The 18,885-nt window shown below is 46.3% G+C and overlaps 1 protein-coding gene across 1 annotated transcript in view; it reads right to left on the minus strand.

Annotated features, from left to right (window-relative positions):
* The window catches only part of LOC143928227 (calcium-activated chloride channel regulator 1-like), a 57,034-nt gene that overhangs the window by 15,455 nt on the left and 22,694 nt on the right, over positions 1-18,885 (minus strand). Inside the window, exons 9-10 of the mRNA XM_077452977.1 lie at positions 17,278-17,384; positions 7,250-7,471 (exon numbers count right to left, since the gene is read on the minus strand). Of these exons, the coding sequence (XP_077309103.1) occupies positions 7,250-7,471; positions 17,278-17,384 (329 nt within the window). The remainder of the gene's footprint in view (positions 1-7,249; positions 7,472-17,277; positions 17,385-18,885) is intronic.

Below are 18,885 nucleotides of genomic sequence, written 5' to 3' on the forward strand. Positions count from 1 at the left end.
GGGTGATGTGATGTGTTGGGTTTTGCACCAGGCAGCGTTTTCTTTGGCCAAAAAGTTCCATTTTAGTCTCATCAGACCAAAGCACCTTCCTCCATACATTTTGGGAGTCTCCCGCATGCCTTTCCATAAGCTCAAAACGTGCCATTTTGTTTTTTGCTGAAAATAATGGCCTTTTTCTGGCTAATCTGCAATAAAGTCCAACTCTATGGAGCATACAGCTTATTGTCATAATATGTACAGATACTCCAGTCTCTGCTGTGGAACTCTGCCGCTCCTCCATCCAGGGTTACCTTAGGTCTCTGTGCTGCCTCTCTGATTGATGCCCTCCTTGCCCGGTCCGTGAGTTTTGGTGTGCGGCCATCTCTTGGCAGGTTTGCTGTTGTGCCATATTCTTTTCATTTGGTTATGATAGATTTGATGGTGCTCCTAGGGATCATCAAAGATTTGGATATTTTTTTAGAACCTAACCCTGGCTTGTACTTTTCAACAACATTGCCCCTTACTTGTTTGGAGAGTTCCTCGGTCTTCATGGCAGTGTTTGGTTAGTGGCACCTCTTGCTTAGGTGTTTCAGCCTCTGGGGCCTTTCAAAAAGGTGTGTATATGTAATGACAGATCATGTGACACTTATGCCGCGTACACACGGGCGGACTGTATGGCGTACTTAGTCTGTCATACAATCCGACGGACAGTCCGTCATACTTTCGACTGAACGGACTTGACCACACACGGATGCACAAACAGTCCGTCGAAAGCTTGCGCGATGATGTGTACAGCACGTACGACGGGACTAGAAATAGGAAGTCCAATACACAGCAAAGCACCCTTCTGCCGTGTAAATCCTTTCTGAGCATGCGCCATTCTTAGTCCGTCGAACTAGCCTACTGACGAGCGGATTGTCCGCTGAAACCAAAGTATGACGGACAGAATTTCGAAAAATCCGAAATACTTAGTACGCCAGACTGCACGCTGAAAAAGTCAGCTGAAGCCCACACACGAGCGGACTGTCCGCTGAAATGTGTTTCGACGGACTAAGTACGCCATACAGTCCGCCCGTGTGTACGCGGCATTAGAATGCACACAGGTGGATATCATTTCACTAATTATGTGATTTCTGAAGGTAATTGGTTGCACCAGAGCTTTTTATGGGCTTCATAACAAAGGGGGTGAATACATACGGACATGCCAATTATCAGTTTTTTATGTCTGAAAAATTGTTTTATGTATATATTTTTCTAATTTTACTTCACCAACTTAGACTATTGTGTTCTGATCCATTACATATAATTCAGATTTAGAAAAAAACATTGAACTAAAGGCTGTAATGTAACAAAATAGGTAAAAAGCCAAGGGGGTGAATACTTTTTCAAGGCACTGTAGTAGCAGTGGTAAGCCTGTGATGGTGACTTGTGAGTATTGGGTGTAACGCTAGTAAGTTCTTGCAACTAGTAGTGATCCCACTTTTGTTGAATGGTGGTAACCGCTGCATGACCCTAAAGCTGGGTACCCACTTGTCCAAAATTCCTGCTGAACCGGCCAACTTTCAGTCAATGTGTACAACTGTCTGTCAGAAGCTGGTCTAATGACTGGCTTTTGCCAAAGGGACAGGCTGATAAACCAGCATCCAACCATCTCAGCCATTGGCTGCAAGCACTGATCAGTGTATTCTGTCCAGAGTCTACCCTATCAGAATACAAAGACACAGCGAGAGAGATCACTGCATCAACATCATTTGTATTGATGCAGCTATCTGTCAGGGTTTTTTCTTTCAATCCAATGGTTGAATGAAAAAATCTTAGGGTATGCACCTAGCTTTACTCTACTCTGAGCCCACTTTTGTCCTCCTAAAGCTGAGCTGTAGGCAGCGTATACAGTATTTAATTTAAATACATTCCACAATCACCACAAAAGATATAAATCCACTTTGTGTGCACCAAATGCCTTTGCAGACCCAGGTTTTCCCTTGTGAAAACAGTAGTAACACCATCCCTGTGCAGCATAGTAGTCTGTGCAGAGAGCAGGGCAGTGGGAGGGACCCAGCAGACCCACCCACTACTGGGTGCAGGGCCGTCTGTAGCGCAGGGCAAACGGGGCACTTGCCCTGGACCTGTTTGTAGGGGGGCCCGCACTGCTACCCGTGAATTGGGGCCCCAATGAAGGTTTTGCAGAGTGCGCAGAGGACACGGGACGGGAGGCTGTATTCCTGTGCTAGCCTGCTGAGAGGGGGCGGGGCCGGGAGCTCCACTGATGCTCTGACCCCGCGCCCCGTACAGCCTGTATGCTCAGAACAGAGTGGCTGTAGTGAGAGCCAGTGATCGGAGTGGGAGCGTCAGTGGAGCTCCCGGCCCCGCCCCCGGACCTCTGTATACCCAAGCCAGTATAGAGGGGGCGGGGCCGAGAGCTCCACTGACGCTCCCAATCCGATCACTGGCTCTCACTACAGCCGCTCTGTTCCGAGCATACAGGCTGCACGGGGGCGGGGTCAGAGCGTCAGTGGAGCTCCCGGCCCCGCCCCCTCTCAGCTGGCTAGCGCGGGAATACAACCTCCCGTGTCCTCTGTGCACTCTGCAAAACCTTCATTTTGGGCCCCAATTCACGGGTAACGGGGCCCCCCTACAAAGCATCAGTGGAGCATCAGTGTTGTAGTGAGATCAGATAATGGAAGCCCGGCCCACATACCTCTAAATGTATGTAGTGTGTTTGGCTGCTCAGGTATGTCCTTACACCCATAAAACACAGCCTGACTGCTTAAACCCTGAGCTGTGTTATTCAACTGTCAAGCTGTGCGTTGCTAAAAGTTCTCTGACCATCACCTGTAGCATGTACGCAGTCTCTGATTGTCTCCTGCAGTATGTCCGCAGTCTTTGATTGTCTCCTGCAGTATGTCCACAGTCTCTGATTGTCTCCTGCAGTATGTCCGCAGTCTCTGATTGTCTCCTGCAGTATGTCCGCAGTCTCTGATTGTCTCCTGCAGTATGTCCGCAGTCTCTGATTGTCTCCTGCAGTATGTCCGCAGTCTGATTGTCTCCTGCAGTATGTCCGCAGTCTCTTATTGTCTCCTGCAGTATGTCCGCAGTTTTTGATTGTCTCCTGCAGTATGTTCGCAGTCTCTGATTGTCTCTTGCAGTATGTCCGCAGTCTCTGATTGTCTCCTGCAATATGTCGCCAGTCTCTGATTGTCTCCTGCAGTATGTCTGCAGTCTCTGATTGTCTCCTGTAGTATGTCCGCAGTCTCTGATTGTCTCCTGCAGTATGTCTGCACTCTCTGAACCTCTCCTGTAGTATGTCTGCACTCTTTGACACTCTCCTGTATTATGTGTATTAATGTGCCCCTTTACTTGCTCAATTATTTAGGATTGCTTCACTGCTCAGTGAGAGGTAATGATGTGTATTAGCCTGTAGCAACCAATCAGCGAACAGTAGTCATCTGCTTTAATCTCTAGCAGCCAATCAGTAAGTGGTAATGATGTGCATTAACCTTTAGCAACCAATCGGCAAGCAGAAATTATGTGTTGTAACCTCTAGCAACCACCCAGCGAGCAGTAAGGATAGACTGTAACCTCTGGCAAACAATTGCAATCACTGCGTGATCTGCTGCAGTAAACTGATTTTGAGTCTACCTGCTATTTTTTGTATGTCTCAGAATGGGGGGCAAGAAAATGTTTGCCCAGGGCCCAATCAAAATTAAAGATGGCCCTGACTGGGTGAATGTAGAAAACTACAGGAGGGGGCAGAAACAAAACCAGTCATCCTGCACAAGGAGAGAGAGAAGCAATGACTGGTCTTCATTACAGGAAGCTCCTAGACAGAGACAAAGTTTTAGTCTGAAAGAACCAGTGTTAATTTTGGCAGCAAATTTCGATTAAGTTTTAGTCTTAGGACTAAAATGGCATTTTAGTTTTAGTCCCATTTTAGAGTTCTGTAATTGTTTTAGTTTTAGTTGTATTTAGTCAACCAAATCTCCAGTACATTTTAGTTGACTAAAATCTAATTTGTTTAGTTAAATAATGCATTATTTAAGCATTTCTCTAGAATTGCAAAACTCATTATAAACTCTTGGAGTAAAAAAATCTAATATCATGTCAATATTTATGGTTAGTGATGGACGAACTTCCGGCCGATAGTTCGCGAACCGGAACGTTCGTGGCGGGCCCCATTGACTTTAATGGGAGGCGAACTTCGCAAACCTATAGGTCAAATTTGCAGCCACAAAATAATTATTAGCTGTGCAAACATAGTCCCACCACATGGCCAATGACATAACACATGTATGAGGTGAATCTGGGATCGACAACTACAAGCATTCTTTTTTTATATGGGAAATTGTTGTGACAATTCAGGACTGTGGAGCGCATGAAGGCAATGGAGGAGACGGAAGGTCAGGGACCAGGGTAGGCAAAGAAGAGGGTACAGGAGATGATCACCAGCAGCGTGACATACAGCAATGACACCTGCACCGTGATAGAGTCATCTGACAGCAGCACCCTGATACAGAGCACTGACATCAGCAGCGTGACATACAGCAATGACACCTGCACCGTGATAGAGTCATCTGACAACAGCACCGTGATAGAGAGCACTGACATCAGCAGCGTGACATAAAACACTCACACCAGCACCGTGATATACAGCACTGACAGCAGCACTGTGATAGAGAGCACTGACATCAGCAGTGTGACATAAAGCACTCACACCAGCACCGTGATATACAGCACTGACAGCAGCACCGTGACTGAGAGCACTGACATCAGCACCGTGATATACAGCACTGACACCTGCACCGTAAGCAGCCCCAGGAGGAAGTCAGCATAGCACAGGGATAGTGGGAGCCCCTCATAATAAGCAGCCCCAGGAGTAAGTCAGCACAGCACAGGGATGGTGTGAGCCCCTCATAATAAGCAGCCCCAGGAGTAAATCAGCACAGGGATGGTGTGAGCCCCTCATAATAAGCAACCCCAGGAGTAAGTCAGCACAGCACAGGGATGGTGTGAGCCCCTCATAATAAGCAGCCCCAGGAGTAAATCAGCATAGCACAGGGATGGTGTGAGCCCCTCATAATAAGCAGCCCCAGGAGGATGTCAGCACAGCACAGGGATGGTGTGAGCCCCTCATAATAAGCAGCCCCAGGAGTAAGTCAGCACAGCACAGGGATGGTGTGAGCCCCTCATAATAAGCAGCCCCAGGAGTAAATCAGCATATTTTATATTATTCTATATATATTCTAAATATTCTATATTTGGAAGAAAGAATATTATACGTGTACAAGCCTATTACCATACCACTGATACCAGTCCTGAAAAGAACCTTTGTGGAACTAATAGTAACAGCTACTGTTTAAACTGACCCTCACTGCCTGACACACTGCTTCCTGCCTGTCCCTATATAAACTGGCAAAACAGAGGCTACTGGAACAATAACTGGTTACTGGAATAGCACTTTTGTGGACCTGATAGTAACAGCTAATGATGATGATGACTAATCTGGCTGTCCCTACAATAGCAGCACACAGCGCCCTGTCCCTTTCTCTAAACTGACAAAAGACACTCAGGCTGCTGCAACAATCAGTAGCACAGCAAACCTATATACACCTAACACCTATACCAGTCCTGAAAATAACTTTTGTGTACCAAATAGCTAGCGTTTTATCTCTCCCTGCTCCACACAGCAACCTTTCCCTATAGTGACAGAAGAAAGAATGTAAAATGGCCGCCGGATCGGGTGTATTTATAAGTTAGGGGGAATGTCCAAGTGTCCATGTGCTGTAATGTCTCAATTGGCTGTCCTGTACCCCATGATGGATGTGTCATCAGGTCAAAGTTCCTTTACACAGTAAAAACACGGAAGTCCGCCGGGCGAACGGCGCCAATAGTCCGCCGAACTGGCGGACCGCGAACAGCCGAAATTCGCCGCGAAACGACCGCCGGGCGAACTGTTCAGCCATCACTATTTATGGTATTAATGTTTGAGCAAACTTACAGATTCAGATTTCGCCACTCCGGACGGTAGTCTAAGGAGGCCTCTAAAGTGCAGAGTGCTCTCGATGGTGGTGTGAGGAGGCCTGTAATGCCACAGAGTGCTCTGGAGGATGGTCTCAGGCGGGTCTGAGGGATGGCCTATAATGCACAGTGCCCTAGATGCTGGTGGTCAGAGGAGGCCTGTAATGCTGCACAGTGCTGGATGGTGGTTTGAGGGATGGAATGTAATCCACAGCGCCCTGGATGCCACTGTCAGTGGTCAGAGGAGGCCTGTAATGCTGAGCAGAGCTGGATAGTGGTCTGAGGGATCACCTATAATACACAGCGCTCTGGATGCCACTGCCAGTGGTCAGAGGAGGCCTGTGTAATGCACACACAGTGTTCTCTGGATTGACGGTGGCCTGAGGGGAGGCCTCAGGCCTGCTGTAATTGTAATGTACTACACACTCATAGTCTGCTCTGCTCTCTGCTCTGGACGTTGGCACCTGGCTGGTGGTCATCTTATGAGTTGGGACTTGGGAGTGGGACAGCCTTGTTGGGACTCGGGAGGCCTGGCTGTTTGTATTGCACAGTGCTGCTGATCTTTGGCAGTCAGTGCACACAGTTGCTTGCTTGCTTGCTCGGAGCGAAAGCAGGCAGAGCTCTGTGAAAACCGGAAGTTAGTTCATGAGGGTAAATGACCCTCCTTGCCATTTTTGACATAGTTTTCATCAGTGGATGAAAATGTGCTGTACATTTCGTTATGTTTTTGTCACTGTAAAAATGCCACTGATGAAAACATTCACGAAAACGTTTTCATTGACAAAATTAACACTGGAAAGAACTACACAAAGAACAAGATCCAAGTAAAAATACAAATACCTCTTATATTTAGATATTAAATGTTTATACCTGGAGTTCAGCTTTAATAGAAAGTAATAGTAAGTCAAAAACAAAGTTCCAGGCCAGTGGGAAGGGAAATAGCTTTCTTTTTTTTAGCAGGAGGTGATATGTCATTTGCTGCCAACCTGGAACACTACAGGAGGATGAGACATGTGAGGTAAGTACAAGTGGATAGAAAAGGGAACACTTCTGCACTGGAGTGAATAGCCAGATAGATAAAATTAGATTATATTTCTTTGCCATAGTATAGTAGAATTTTAACTTGGGCAAGATAAAAATTTGCAGTTTTAAGAACTACGCTAAAAATGTGTTTCTAAATGATATATGATCCCATTTTATACTAGTATTTCATTTTTTAGCAATTTTGATAAATAAGAATAAACAGATGATTTACCTCAGCAGATCCTGGAATCTGAAGCCTGGATGATTTAGTGGCAGTGTCATCTTTGAAGTCCTTTCCAGTGTATAATGCTCCGTTTGGAGTCTGCAATTCAATACTGGGCACTACAGTCTCATAGGTTACCAAGAAAAAGGTTTCATTTCCCACTGTTTTATCAATAAAAACGTCGCCCTTTAGACAGTCTGATTGTGTGAGTGATGCCCCAGTGCTCTCCAGCTATGCAAAAGAGATTGTTAGAATATATAGTTAATAACAAATTTTGAAATCCAATTTTTTAATCCTGTCATCAGCTTAATAAAGTCGCTTAACCACTTCAGCCCCAGGAAGAATTGGCTGCTCAATGACTGGTCCATTTTTTTTGCAAAACGGCTCTGCGCCACTTTATATTTATATTGGTTACATCTGATTATTATTGGTTTCTTTTTATCTTATGAATTTAGTCAGTCTGGTGATGTGACACTACTTATTCTTTTTTATTTATCTGATTCAGCTTGACTACCCACTTTCTCTTACTGCAGTTAGCACCACATATTTATTTTTATTTGACTGCGCCGCTTTAACTGACAATTGCACAGTCGTGCAATGCTTTACTAAAACAAAATTGACTTCCTTGTTTACCCACAAATAGAGCTATCTTTTGGTGCTATTTGATCATCTCTGTGGTTTTTATTTTTTGAGCTATAAACAAAAAAGAGTGACAATTTTGAAAAAAAAAAACACATTTTGAACTTTTTGCTGTAATAAATAGCCCACATTAAAAAAAAAAAAGCAAATTTATTCCTCAGTTTATGCCGATATGTATTCTTCTACCTATTTTTTGTAATAAAAATCACAAAAAGCGTATATTGCTTGGTACATTGATTGGTTTGCGCAAAAGTTATAACGTCTAAAAAATAGGGGATAGTTTTAAGGCATTTTTATTATGATTATTTTTACTAGTAATGGTGGAGATCTACGTTTTTTATCGGGACTGCGGCATTATGGCGGACATATCAGACACTTTTGACACATTTTTGGGACCATTGGCAATTATACAGCAGAGTACTGTGTAAATGTCACTGACAGGGAAGGGGTTAATACTAGGGGGCGATCAAGGGGTTAACTGTGTTCCCTATGTGTGTGTTTTAACTGTGGTGGGTGGGAATGACTATAGCAGATGAGAGATTGTGGTTCCCTGCTTGTAGGAACTCACAATCTTTCTCTTCTCTCCTCACAGAACTAGGATGTGTGTGTTTACACACACATCCCTGTTCTGCCTCTCGTGCCCGCAATCACTCGCGGCCAGCGGTCATCGTGACCAGTCATGAGCATCGGCACCCCTGCTGTGCAGCGGGCGTGTGTGCGAGCCTGCTATCCTGCTTAAAGGCACTGACATATAGCTACGATGGTTCGCGGTATTGTGCCGACCTGCCACAGCATAATGACGGTGGCTGGTTGGCAAGTGGTTAATCAGATGTGGTTGCCATTTACAAAATTCCTTGTGTATTTTTCAATGAATGCAGGAATTCTCTGACTGGACTGGGTAGAGTTTGTGACATCACCGTTCTGCCACTCCACCTTGTCCAATGAAAGAACATCTTGCATTCATTGAGATAAATGCAAAGCATTCTGTGAATAGCGCTCTGCTGAACAGGTGACCCACTATAGTTTCTATGCAGCAGGATAGCTGCTCGGCGCGGGACCCAAAAGACAGGACAATCACTGTAGTAACGCTAACTACTACAGTGATTTCCAGCCTCCACAGGTTTCCCACAGGTATGGCATATGCATACTTACATTGGTCCAAGATTGACCAAGGCAATTATGCTTTAAAATCCATACCTGAAATGCTGTTTTAAAGGCAAATTATTGTAGGAATTAAAGTGTTACTAGACCCAGGACTTTGCATTCACTATATCTGGTCTCCCATAGTACACAGAACTTGGCAATAAAATTATTTTAGTAAATATAAACTGTTAAATACCTTTTCTCATCATCAGTTATAGCAGTCTTGTGACATCTATCAGTGTCAAACCAAGTACTGGTTAAAGCTTGTAGGATTAGCTTTTTGACTGTCCTATGACATTGCAATACCCCTAAACCTCTGTCTGGAGAGTGCTGATTGGCCCTGTGCTGATCACATGCACTCTTCCAAGAGAAAAAATCCTCTCTAGCAATACACACCAACCTGAGCAGGTGCAGCCTGACTCCATAGACTCTGTTTTATCAGAAAATTATTAGGGGACAGTGGAAGGAGGGGAGGATCAGAGAAGAGAGGATCAAACAGCCTTTTCACACAACACAGAGGATTAAAGAGGAAGTAAACCCTGATGAGTTTACTTCCTCTTTTTTTCCCTGCAAAGGTAAATCATAATGGACTACTATGCATCGCATAGTAGCCCATTATGTGTCACTTACCTGACACAGGAGCCAGCGAAGTCGCCACTGTCCCCTGTAGTCCGCCACATCCATCTTGCTGGTGGCGTCTCGCAGCTCCGCCGAATGACAGCGTGAAGCCGCGATGACGTCACTCCCGCGCATGCGCACGGGAGTCTCGGAGCTCCGCCGCTGTCATTCGGCGAAGCCGCGATGACGTCACTCCCGCGCACGCGCACGGGAGTCGACAAATGCGGCAGCTCCATTCTTGGAACTGCCGCGTTTAGTGCACCTGCGCGCCGCTGTCTACGGCGCATGTGCCGTAGACAGCGGTGCCCATTTTCGGGCAAATATCTCCTAAACCATATAGGTTTAGGAGATATTGCTTGGACCTACAGGTAAGCCTTAATCTAGGCTTACCTGTAGGTCAAAGTGGTTTGTAAGGGTTTACAACCACTTTAACCCCTTAGGTTTCACAGTGAGTAGAAGAAGCATGCCTATTAACACTTTAAGGAAAAAGTCAGCTGTGCTTTACTGAAGTTTGATTCAAGGTTAGAGCTGAAAAACACATTAATAGGGATAAGTGAATGTGTCTGGGTTCGATTTGTGAACAGTTCAAAGGTTTGTAAATCTTGTTTGAGGTTCAAAGGTTGGTAATTTTGGGGCAAACCCAATTGAAGTCTATGGGGTGGCACATATTATTATTCAGTTCTGCCCATTGGTATGGCTATTAAGTAAACTATTGTCAAACAAAAGACATGAGAAGTTTGGCACTGCCATAGTGGACTTGTAAAAAAAAAAAAATTAACCACTTACGGACCGCCCATCGTTATTATACGTCGGTACCTTGAAGAGGGATAACGTTGTTATGGCAGCAGCTAGCTGCCATAACCCCGGTATCCTCGTCTTCAGCGGGCAGACTGCTTTAAGATAAAAGTGGTCTCTGCAGTGGAACAAGATCACTTTTATCGGTGGTTGGTGCCCTCCGCCGCTTACTGGAGCCGTCAGCAGTGGTGGAGGTGATCGGGTCCTCTTCCGTGTGTGGTATGGAGATGAGTGAGGGGGAAATGGCCCCAACCCGACTCCAAACCATTTCAGGGTGGAAGTGCCATTTTCATAGCTCTTAAAGAGACTTTTTTTTTTTTCAAATCACTTTTAATTTTTTTTTTCTTAGGCCGCGTACACACGCGGGGACTGTTCACTCAACTTTGTCCGTCAAACAGTTTCAGCGAACAGTCCGCTCAAAATTAGCATGGACGGACTTGCCCACACACGACGAACGAACAGTTTGCTGAAACCGTGCGCGATGACGTGAACGGCACGTACGACGGGACGGAAAATACGACGTCCTATACACTGCATTACAACTTTCGGCGTGTAAATCCTTTCTGAGCATGCGCGGAACTTAGTTTGACGAACAAGCCTACACACGAGGGGACTGTTCGCTGAAACCAAGTTTCAGCGGACAGTTTTTCGGAATTTCCGAAAAACTTTGTTCAGCAGACTGTTCGCTGAAACTGTCCGCTGAAAGCCCACACACGGGCGGACTGTCCGCCGAAACACTGTTCAGCGGACAAAGTTGGGCGAACAGTCCCCGCGTGTGTACGCGGCCTTATTGCATTTTAGTGTAAATATGAGATCTGAGGTATTTTTGACCAGGTCCTGTCATGCTTTTTTCTATTACAAGGAATGTTTACATCTCTTGTAATATTAATAAAAGTGACACAATTTTAATTTATAAGTGTCCTTTTAACGCATACTGTTAGACAGTTTATTTGGTTGTCTCCGGGCTGGTGGTAAGTTAAGCTTGGTTTTTCCCTTTGATTTATCGTTGGCCTTGTTTGTATCTGTTGTTAGTCTTCCAATGCTTCTTACTATGATAACCAGTGTGGTAGTGGGGTACCCCACCAGTGTATGGACCCAGCATTTTCAACCAGGCGGGTTGAGGGGCTCCAGGGAGCTTGCAACATTAGGAGGAAACTGACTTTTCAGTTTCCTCATTATTTACTGAAATCTGTTTTGGGATCTGGAGCCCAGGGATTTTGTAGTGATCTGGGTGGGATGAAACCAGGCCTGGGTCCAGATTTTGGGATTCACCAGCACACTGACTGGTCAGATGTGTGTTGGTCTATTTCTAGACACCTGACCATGATTCTGGACTCCACCCTCCCGAGGAGTCCAGGCAAGCAACGGAGAAGCATGCATGTCTGCATGGTGTAGTCAGAGGGCCCAAAGCTGTGGGCTGAGCAGTAAGGGAGATTAAAATAGGTACAGTCCTTGTACGTGATCTCTGTTATATGGTCAAGAGGGCTGAAGGGTAAAGCCTAAACGGCAGTACTGCTGATCATAGAGCCAGGTGGCTTGGTATTTTTTTGTTTACTACTGCTGGTGAAATTGAAACCCCAGCGTGGGAATTATTGGTGGACATTTTCTTTTTTTTTTAACCTCCCTGGCGGTACAATTATTTCAGATTTTAGGTGCTAAAAGCGGTACAATTATTTTGCATGAAAATTTGGCATTTTATATTGTAGTCCTGTAATTCTTAGGAATAACTCACTTAAATCTGTCCAAACCAGAGTCTAGCAGACATCCCGGGTATGATAAAGTTTGAAAAATTAAATCATAAATTATAATATAATAAATAATTATAAATAATTGTACGAAATAATAATATAACAATAAAAAATAATGTAATCAAATCAAAAACACTGAAATTTGCTGAGTTGCAGAATTGTCGCTGTCATTACTTTTCAATATTTGATGACAGATCTCCCCACAAATCGCTATCGCTCAATTCTGCGAGTGATTCTAATTTATTATCGCTGTTTTCTAGCTGGTCTAAAATCATTTTTGATGTAAAGCGACAGTTTTGGTTGCTATGGACAATCTCCAGTTTCCAGGCATAAAGAACAGTTTTTATTATATAAAACTGCATGCAGGGCACTGGGCAGACAACTAGGGACAAAGGGGATGTGAAATAATTACATACAGCAATGTAATCTGTAAGATTACATTATACTGTATGTATAGTGAGTGTTTCACTTTTTGAATTTGGCGCCGATCTCCGTCCCCGTGCGTCGCAACGCTCGCAGGGCATGGAGATCGGCTCCGTGATAGATCGAGCGAGACACGGCTCGCTCGTACAGTGCGGGGACATCGCTGGATCTGAGGGAGAAGGTAAGTAAGCGTCCTCCTGGATCCAGTGATGCGGTCCCGAGTCTGGCTCGGGGTTACCGCTTTTGGTATAAAAATTCCACCCGAGCCAGACACGGGAATACGTCGGGGGGGTTAAATAAAAGTGGGTCAAAAAGCCCTGAAATTGAGTTTCTGGTGTGGACTGGTCTCGCTAGTGGGTGCTACACTTGACTTATACAACCCCCAATATTACACCAGCTATAGATGGGAGCAGGTAGCATCTTTTTTGTATCACTGTTGTGTTTTGTGGTCAGGCAACGCACTGACACCTTTGCAGCCATTGTGCTATATGCTGGTTGTTCAGTGTGCCCCTGTACCTTTAAGAAGGGGTGGCTCCCGTCCAGTCCACCTGCTCTCACCTATCCATTAGAATGCATGTGCTTCCACTGTGGGGACATTAGCGTTAGGTACCACAGATACCAAGGTGCCTAGATGAGGCTCTATGGCATTTGCAAATGTGTGCAGACTAAACCCCTGCTTTTAATGCATACTGTTATGCCGCATACACATGATCAGAATTCTCCTCGGAAAAAGCTCTGATGGTTTTCCCAAACAGAATTCCGACGGAATTCGGCTCAAGCTGTCTTGCCTACACACGGTCACGCCAAATTCCGATCGTTTATAACGCGGTGACGTACAACACGTACGACAGGACTAGAAAAAGGAGGGCTCCGCTGATAGGGACACTGATGTAAGGAGGGTTCCACTGCTGCGGAAACAGATGTAAGGAGGGGCTCCGTTGCCAGGGACACCAGATGTAAGGAGGGCTCCGCTGCTGGGAACACCAGATGTAAGGAGAGCTCCACTTCCGGGAAAACCAGATGTAAGGAGAGCTCCACTGTCTGGGACACCAGATTTAAGGAGGTGTTGCCAGTCCATCCAGTCAGTGTTTGCTTGTTGGGTTGCCATTGGGAAAGAAATTACTTTGTTAACCGCTGCCTGCCCATTAGCTGTGCCAATTCCTGTTCCGATGTTCAGTTCCTTTCTGGAATGGGTCATCAAGGACTTGTCAGGTCTTGGTTCCATTCTACACTATCTGGATTTTTGGTTCTGGGCCCCCCTCCCCCCCCGGGAATCGGTCCTGTCTCATTATGTTGGCCAAATTACAACATGGATGGGCCTAGTATGGTGTTGAAGTTTTTGGGAATCATCATTGATACCAATGTGGTGGAGTGCCATTTGCCGAGCGATAAGCTCAAAGACCTTCAGGGAATGGTGGCCAGGGTTGTTTAATGCTCCAAGGTGCAGTTGAGGGACTTGCAGTCATTGTTGGGAAAACTCAATATTGCATGTCGCATTATGCCCATGGGGTGAGTATTTTGCAGGTGACTGGAGGCTGCCACAAACGGAGTCAACGCTCTGCATCATTTTGTTCATATTAGTTGGGAACATCGGGTGGACTTGCAGATGTGGGACATGTTTTTGGAGCAGTACAACGGTAGGTCTTTGTGCCTGGGGCCTGCGGTCCCGGCTGCGGAATTTGATCTTTTCACAGACGCGACGGGGTTGGTGGGTTATACAGCTTAATTTTGTGGCCCGTGGTATGTGGACAAACGGCTGGAGAAATTATTGGGGTCTGATCTCAATGTCAACCAGACATTTTTAGAACTTTTCACCTGTTTAGTAAACTGCACGTAACAGTTACTCCCTGTCTAATCCATACTTTCCAACAGTCCTGATTTTCCCAGGACAATCCTGATTTTGGGACTCCGTCCCGATTGGAGCTTGTCCCAATTAAATTCCCGGGATTTAACCTTTACCCTGGAAATTGGGAATGCTTTAGGCAAAAACGGGAGGCGGGCTACAAAAAGATGGCCACCAAGAGGACTATTTCCCCTGCGTACATTGGAGAGGGGAGGGGCAGCCAATCGGCTTTTCTCTTCAGTGTACAATTAGACAATTCTCTTGTACACTGAAGCTGATTCGTTGCACGGATCTGAGGCACCTCCCTTCTCCACTGAACACATGGAGAAAGTCGTAAACTATAGCTTCTACTGATGGGGACAGACAAATGTAAGGAGGGCTCTGCTGCTGGGGACACTGATGTAAGGAGTGGTCTGCTGCTGGGGAGACTGATGTAAGGGGGCTCCACTGATGGGGACACTGATGTAAGGAGGGGCTCCGCTGATGGGGACACTGATGTAAGGAGGGCTCCACTGATGGGGGCACTGATGTAAGGAGGGCTCCACTGATGGGGACACTGATGTAAGGAGGGCTCCGCTGCCGGGAACACCAGATGTAAGGAGAGCTCCACTGCCGGGAACACCAGATGTAGGGAGGGCTCCACTGCCAGGAACACCAGATGTAAGGAGGGTTCCACTGTCTGGGACACCAGATTTAAGGAGGTCTCCACTGCCGCAGACACTGATATAAGGAGGGGCTCTGCTGCCAGGAACCTCCCCTCTCCACTGAACATGCGGAGAAAGCAGGGAACTGTAGCGTCTGCTGATGGGGAGAGACAAATGTAAGGAGGGCTCTGCTGCTGGGGACACTTGTGTAAGGAGGGCTCCGCTGCTGGGGACACTGTTGCAAGGAGTGCTCCGCTGCTGGGGACACTGATGTAAGGAGAGGCTCCGCTGATGGGCACAATAATGTAAGGAAGAGCTTCGCTGCTGAGGACACTGATGTAAAGAGGGGCTCAGCTGCTGGAGACACTGATGTAAGGAGGGGCTCCACTGCTGGGTACACTGATGTAAGGAGGGGCTCTGCTGCCGTGGACACCAGATGTAAGTAGGGCTCCGCTGCTGAGGACACTGATGTAAGGAGGGCTCCTCTGCTGGGAACACCAGATGTAAGGAGGGCTCCGCTGCCGAGAACACCAGATGTAAGGAGAGCTCCGCTGTTTGGGACACCAGATTTAAGGAGGTCTCCGCTGCCGCGGACACTGAGATAAGGAGGGGCTCTGCTGCTGGGAACCTCCCCTCTCCACTGAACACACAGAGAAAGCAGGGAACTGTAGTTTCTGCTGATGGGGAGAGACAGATACTGCTGGGGACACTTGTGTAAGGAGGGCTCCGCTGCTGGGGACACTGATGTAAGGAGGACTCCGCTGCCGGGAACACCAGATGTAAGGAGGGCTCCACTGCTGGGGACACCAGATGTAAGGAGGGCTCCACTGCTGGGGACACCAGATGTATGGAGGTCTCCACTGCCGGGGACACTGATGTAAGGAGGGGCTCTGCTGCCAGGAACACCAGATGTAAGGAGGGCTTCACCGATAGGGACACTGATGCAAGGAGGGCTCTGCTGCCGGGGACACTGATGTAAGGAGGGCTCCACCGATAGGGACACTGATGTAAGGAGGGCTCCGCTGCCGGGAACACCAGATGTAAAGAGGGCTCCACTGCCGGGAACACCAGATGTAAGAAGAGCTCTGCTGCTGGGGACACCAGATGTAAGGAGGTCTCCGCTGCCATGGACACTGATGTAAGGAGGGGCTCTGCTGCTGGGAAAACCAGATGTAAGGAGGTATCTGCTGCTGGGGACACTGATGTAAGGCAGGCTCCACTGCGGGGACACCAGATGTAAGGAGGGCTCCGCTGCCGGGAACAGCAGATGTAAGAAGGTCTCCGCTGCTGGAGACACTAATGTAAGGAGAGGCTCTGCTGCCGGGGACACAGATGCAAGGAAGGGCTCCACTGCCGAGGACACTGATGTAAGGAGGGGCTCTGCTGCTGGGGGCACTGATATAAGGAGAGGCTCCACTGATGGAACACTTATGTGAGGGGCTTTAATGCTGGGGACACTTATGTAAGGAGGAGCTCCGCTGCTGGGAACACTCATGTAAAGAGGGTCTCCGCTGGGGGCACATGATGTAAGGAGGGGCTCTGCTGGGGGCACCTGATGTAAGGATGGACTCTGCTGGGGGCACCTGATGTTCTCCCCCACTCTCCCCCTCTTTCTCCGCCTCTCTTTCTCCATCCCTCATTCACTCAGACTCTAACCACACCCCCTTTGAGCCATACCCCTTTAAGCCATGCCCAATATTCAGCTTAAACCATGCAGTTTTCCCTCACGCCCGCCCCTTAATTATAATAAGACTCCACCTACAGGCAAAGAAAGTGTGCCTGTACATTTTTTTACATTGTTGCCAATTATGCTAATCTTCACCAATTACATATTCTGTGAAAAATGCATGCAGAAAAGAATTATAACGCATGATATGTGCATGACTGGAAACTGTTTTCCATTCATGACTCATTATTCGGTGTTGTATCCCTCTACACAGCATGAGGAAAGTATTCCTACATTTTAATTCAATAACTTGTCCTATGCACATAACTTGTAAAGTGTATGCAAATCAGTACAGTAGTAACATTTTCAATCTCCCAGTATTAGCAATGTCCTTTTGACTATCATAGTGAGACATTGTAGCCACCATCAGTTCAATAAGGAATTAATATGCTGCAATTTTTCACATTTCAGACACTAAAGACGCCATGTGATATTAACGTAACAAAATAATGCATCACCTGAATAGTTTGATCAACTTCATATCCACTTCCAGATGTCATGGCACTGAATGCATCAATTAGACTATTGGCATCAATATTATCGGAGGCATAAAAGTTTAATCCACCTAAAAAAAAAAGGATGTATAAGCACATCACCCCAAAAAACAAAGGTATTAATCCTAAAAGAAAAATACATAATAGCCCCAGCGAGCCAGGCTCAACAACCAAAATATTCACTGTATTTGTGCAAAGGATTAGATCTTTTGTTCCAAATGTTATTTATCATTTAACACATAACACATCCTATCCCTATATTTTTTGTTAAATTTCGTTTTTGGCCTCTCTGTAACTAGGGAGTAAGGATGAGCTCTGGCGTGTTCGCATACTCCACGTGCAGAGCGCTCAAGGAAGTTGGTGCAGCACTGCTGTAATCCCAGGCAGTGAGATATTGCCCTGATGCGCGGCTGCAGAGATCGCATAATGTCTCACTGCCTGTGATTAGCTCATCGCTGCTCCGACTTCCTGGCGGGCTCTGCACGTGGAGTGTGCGAACACCCCGGAGCTCATCCCTACTAGGGAGAGCACTATTGATTAGTTAGGTCTGATCTGGGCTCTGTAGTTATGGGCTCAACTACTTCCCCATGTTGCTGCCAGGAAGAAGCTGTGGGTGGAGCTGGGGAAGAAGAAAGTGCAGGGTCTGGGGGAGGACCAAAGGACAGCTGGAGACAGCTGCCAGAATCTGTTGGACCCTGGGAGGCAAAGAAGAGGGGATGCTGCCGTTGCATAGAGAGGCACAGGATCTTTAGGAGGAGTTTTGTCCTACTCTCTGCTGTTGGCTGCTGAGACTGGGTGCAGAAACCAGCCTCTCTGCGGGTGCACAAAAAAGCACAGGATCTGGCAAACGAATTCGGATATCCTCTCTGTTGCCGTCTGCTGAGACAAAGAAGAGATGGAGACAAGAGGAATGTAAGAGGTGTAAGAGCCACATGAAATGGTCCGGTGGGCCAGATTCAGCCTCGCGGGCCTTGTGTTTGACATATGTAAAGTATCTACAAACTGCTGCTTGCAAATATGTATTTTAACTATATTTGAACAAAGAATGCCTGTAGCATACTATGTTTATTTCTGTACTGTTTTTTCACATTTCTGCAACTATTTTATTAGTTCCTCTAGCATTTTGTGCTAGATTAACAAGTTACAAGTCAGAGTAATTGTAAAGGAGTGGCCTGTGCACTCAGAAAGCACTGACTGAAACCATGTGGGCATTAAGCTTCAAACTGTCTGTCTCATTTATATTTAAAACACAGAAAGATGCGCCAAATAAAAGAACAATTAAAAGACTTCAAGATTACTGGTAAAAAAAAAGAGTCAAGATCATTTTAAAGAGGAAGTAAACTGATGGTTTTTTTTTCTGACATGCAAAGTAGAGGCATAATATACTATGCCTCTGCATTGCACACTAGCACATTATGTGAAACTTACCTGCAAACAAAGTCCTTATTGTCACAGATGGAGGCCGCATTTATCTATCTTAACCTGTTTTCCTTCCAGGTCTGTGGACTCCAGCTGTGTGACTGGCCGGAGCCGCATGACGTCACTCCCGAGGATGAGCGTAGGAACTGCCGG

Source organism: Lithobates pipiens, unplaced genomic scaffold, assembly GCF_037356315.1.
Source record: "Lithobates pipiens isolate NorthernLeopardFrog02 unplaced genomic scaffold, aLitPip1_a1.2 Scaffold_23, whole genome shotgun sequence".
In the NCBI taxonomy this organism is placed as follows: domain Eukaryota; kingdom Metazoa; phylum Chordata; class Amphibia; order Anura; family Ranidae; genus Lithobates; species Lithobates pipiens.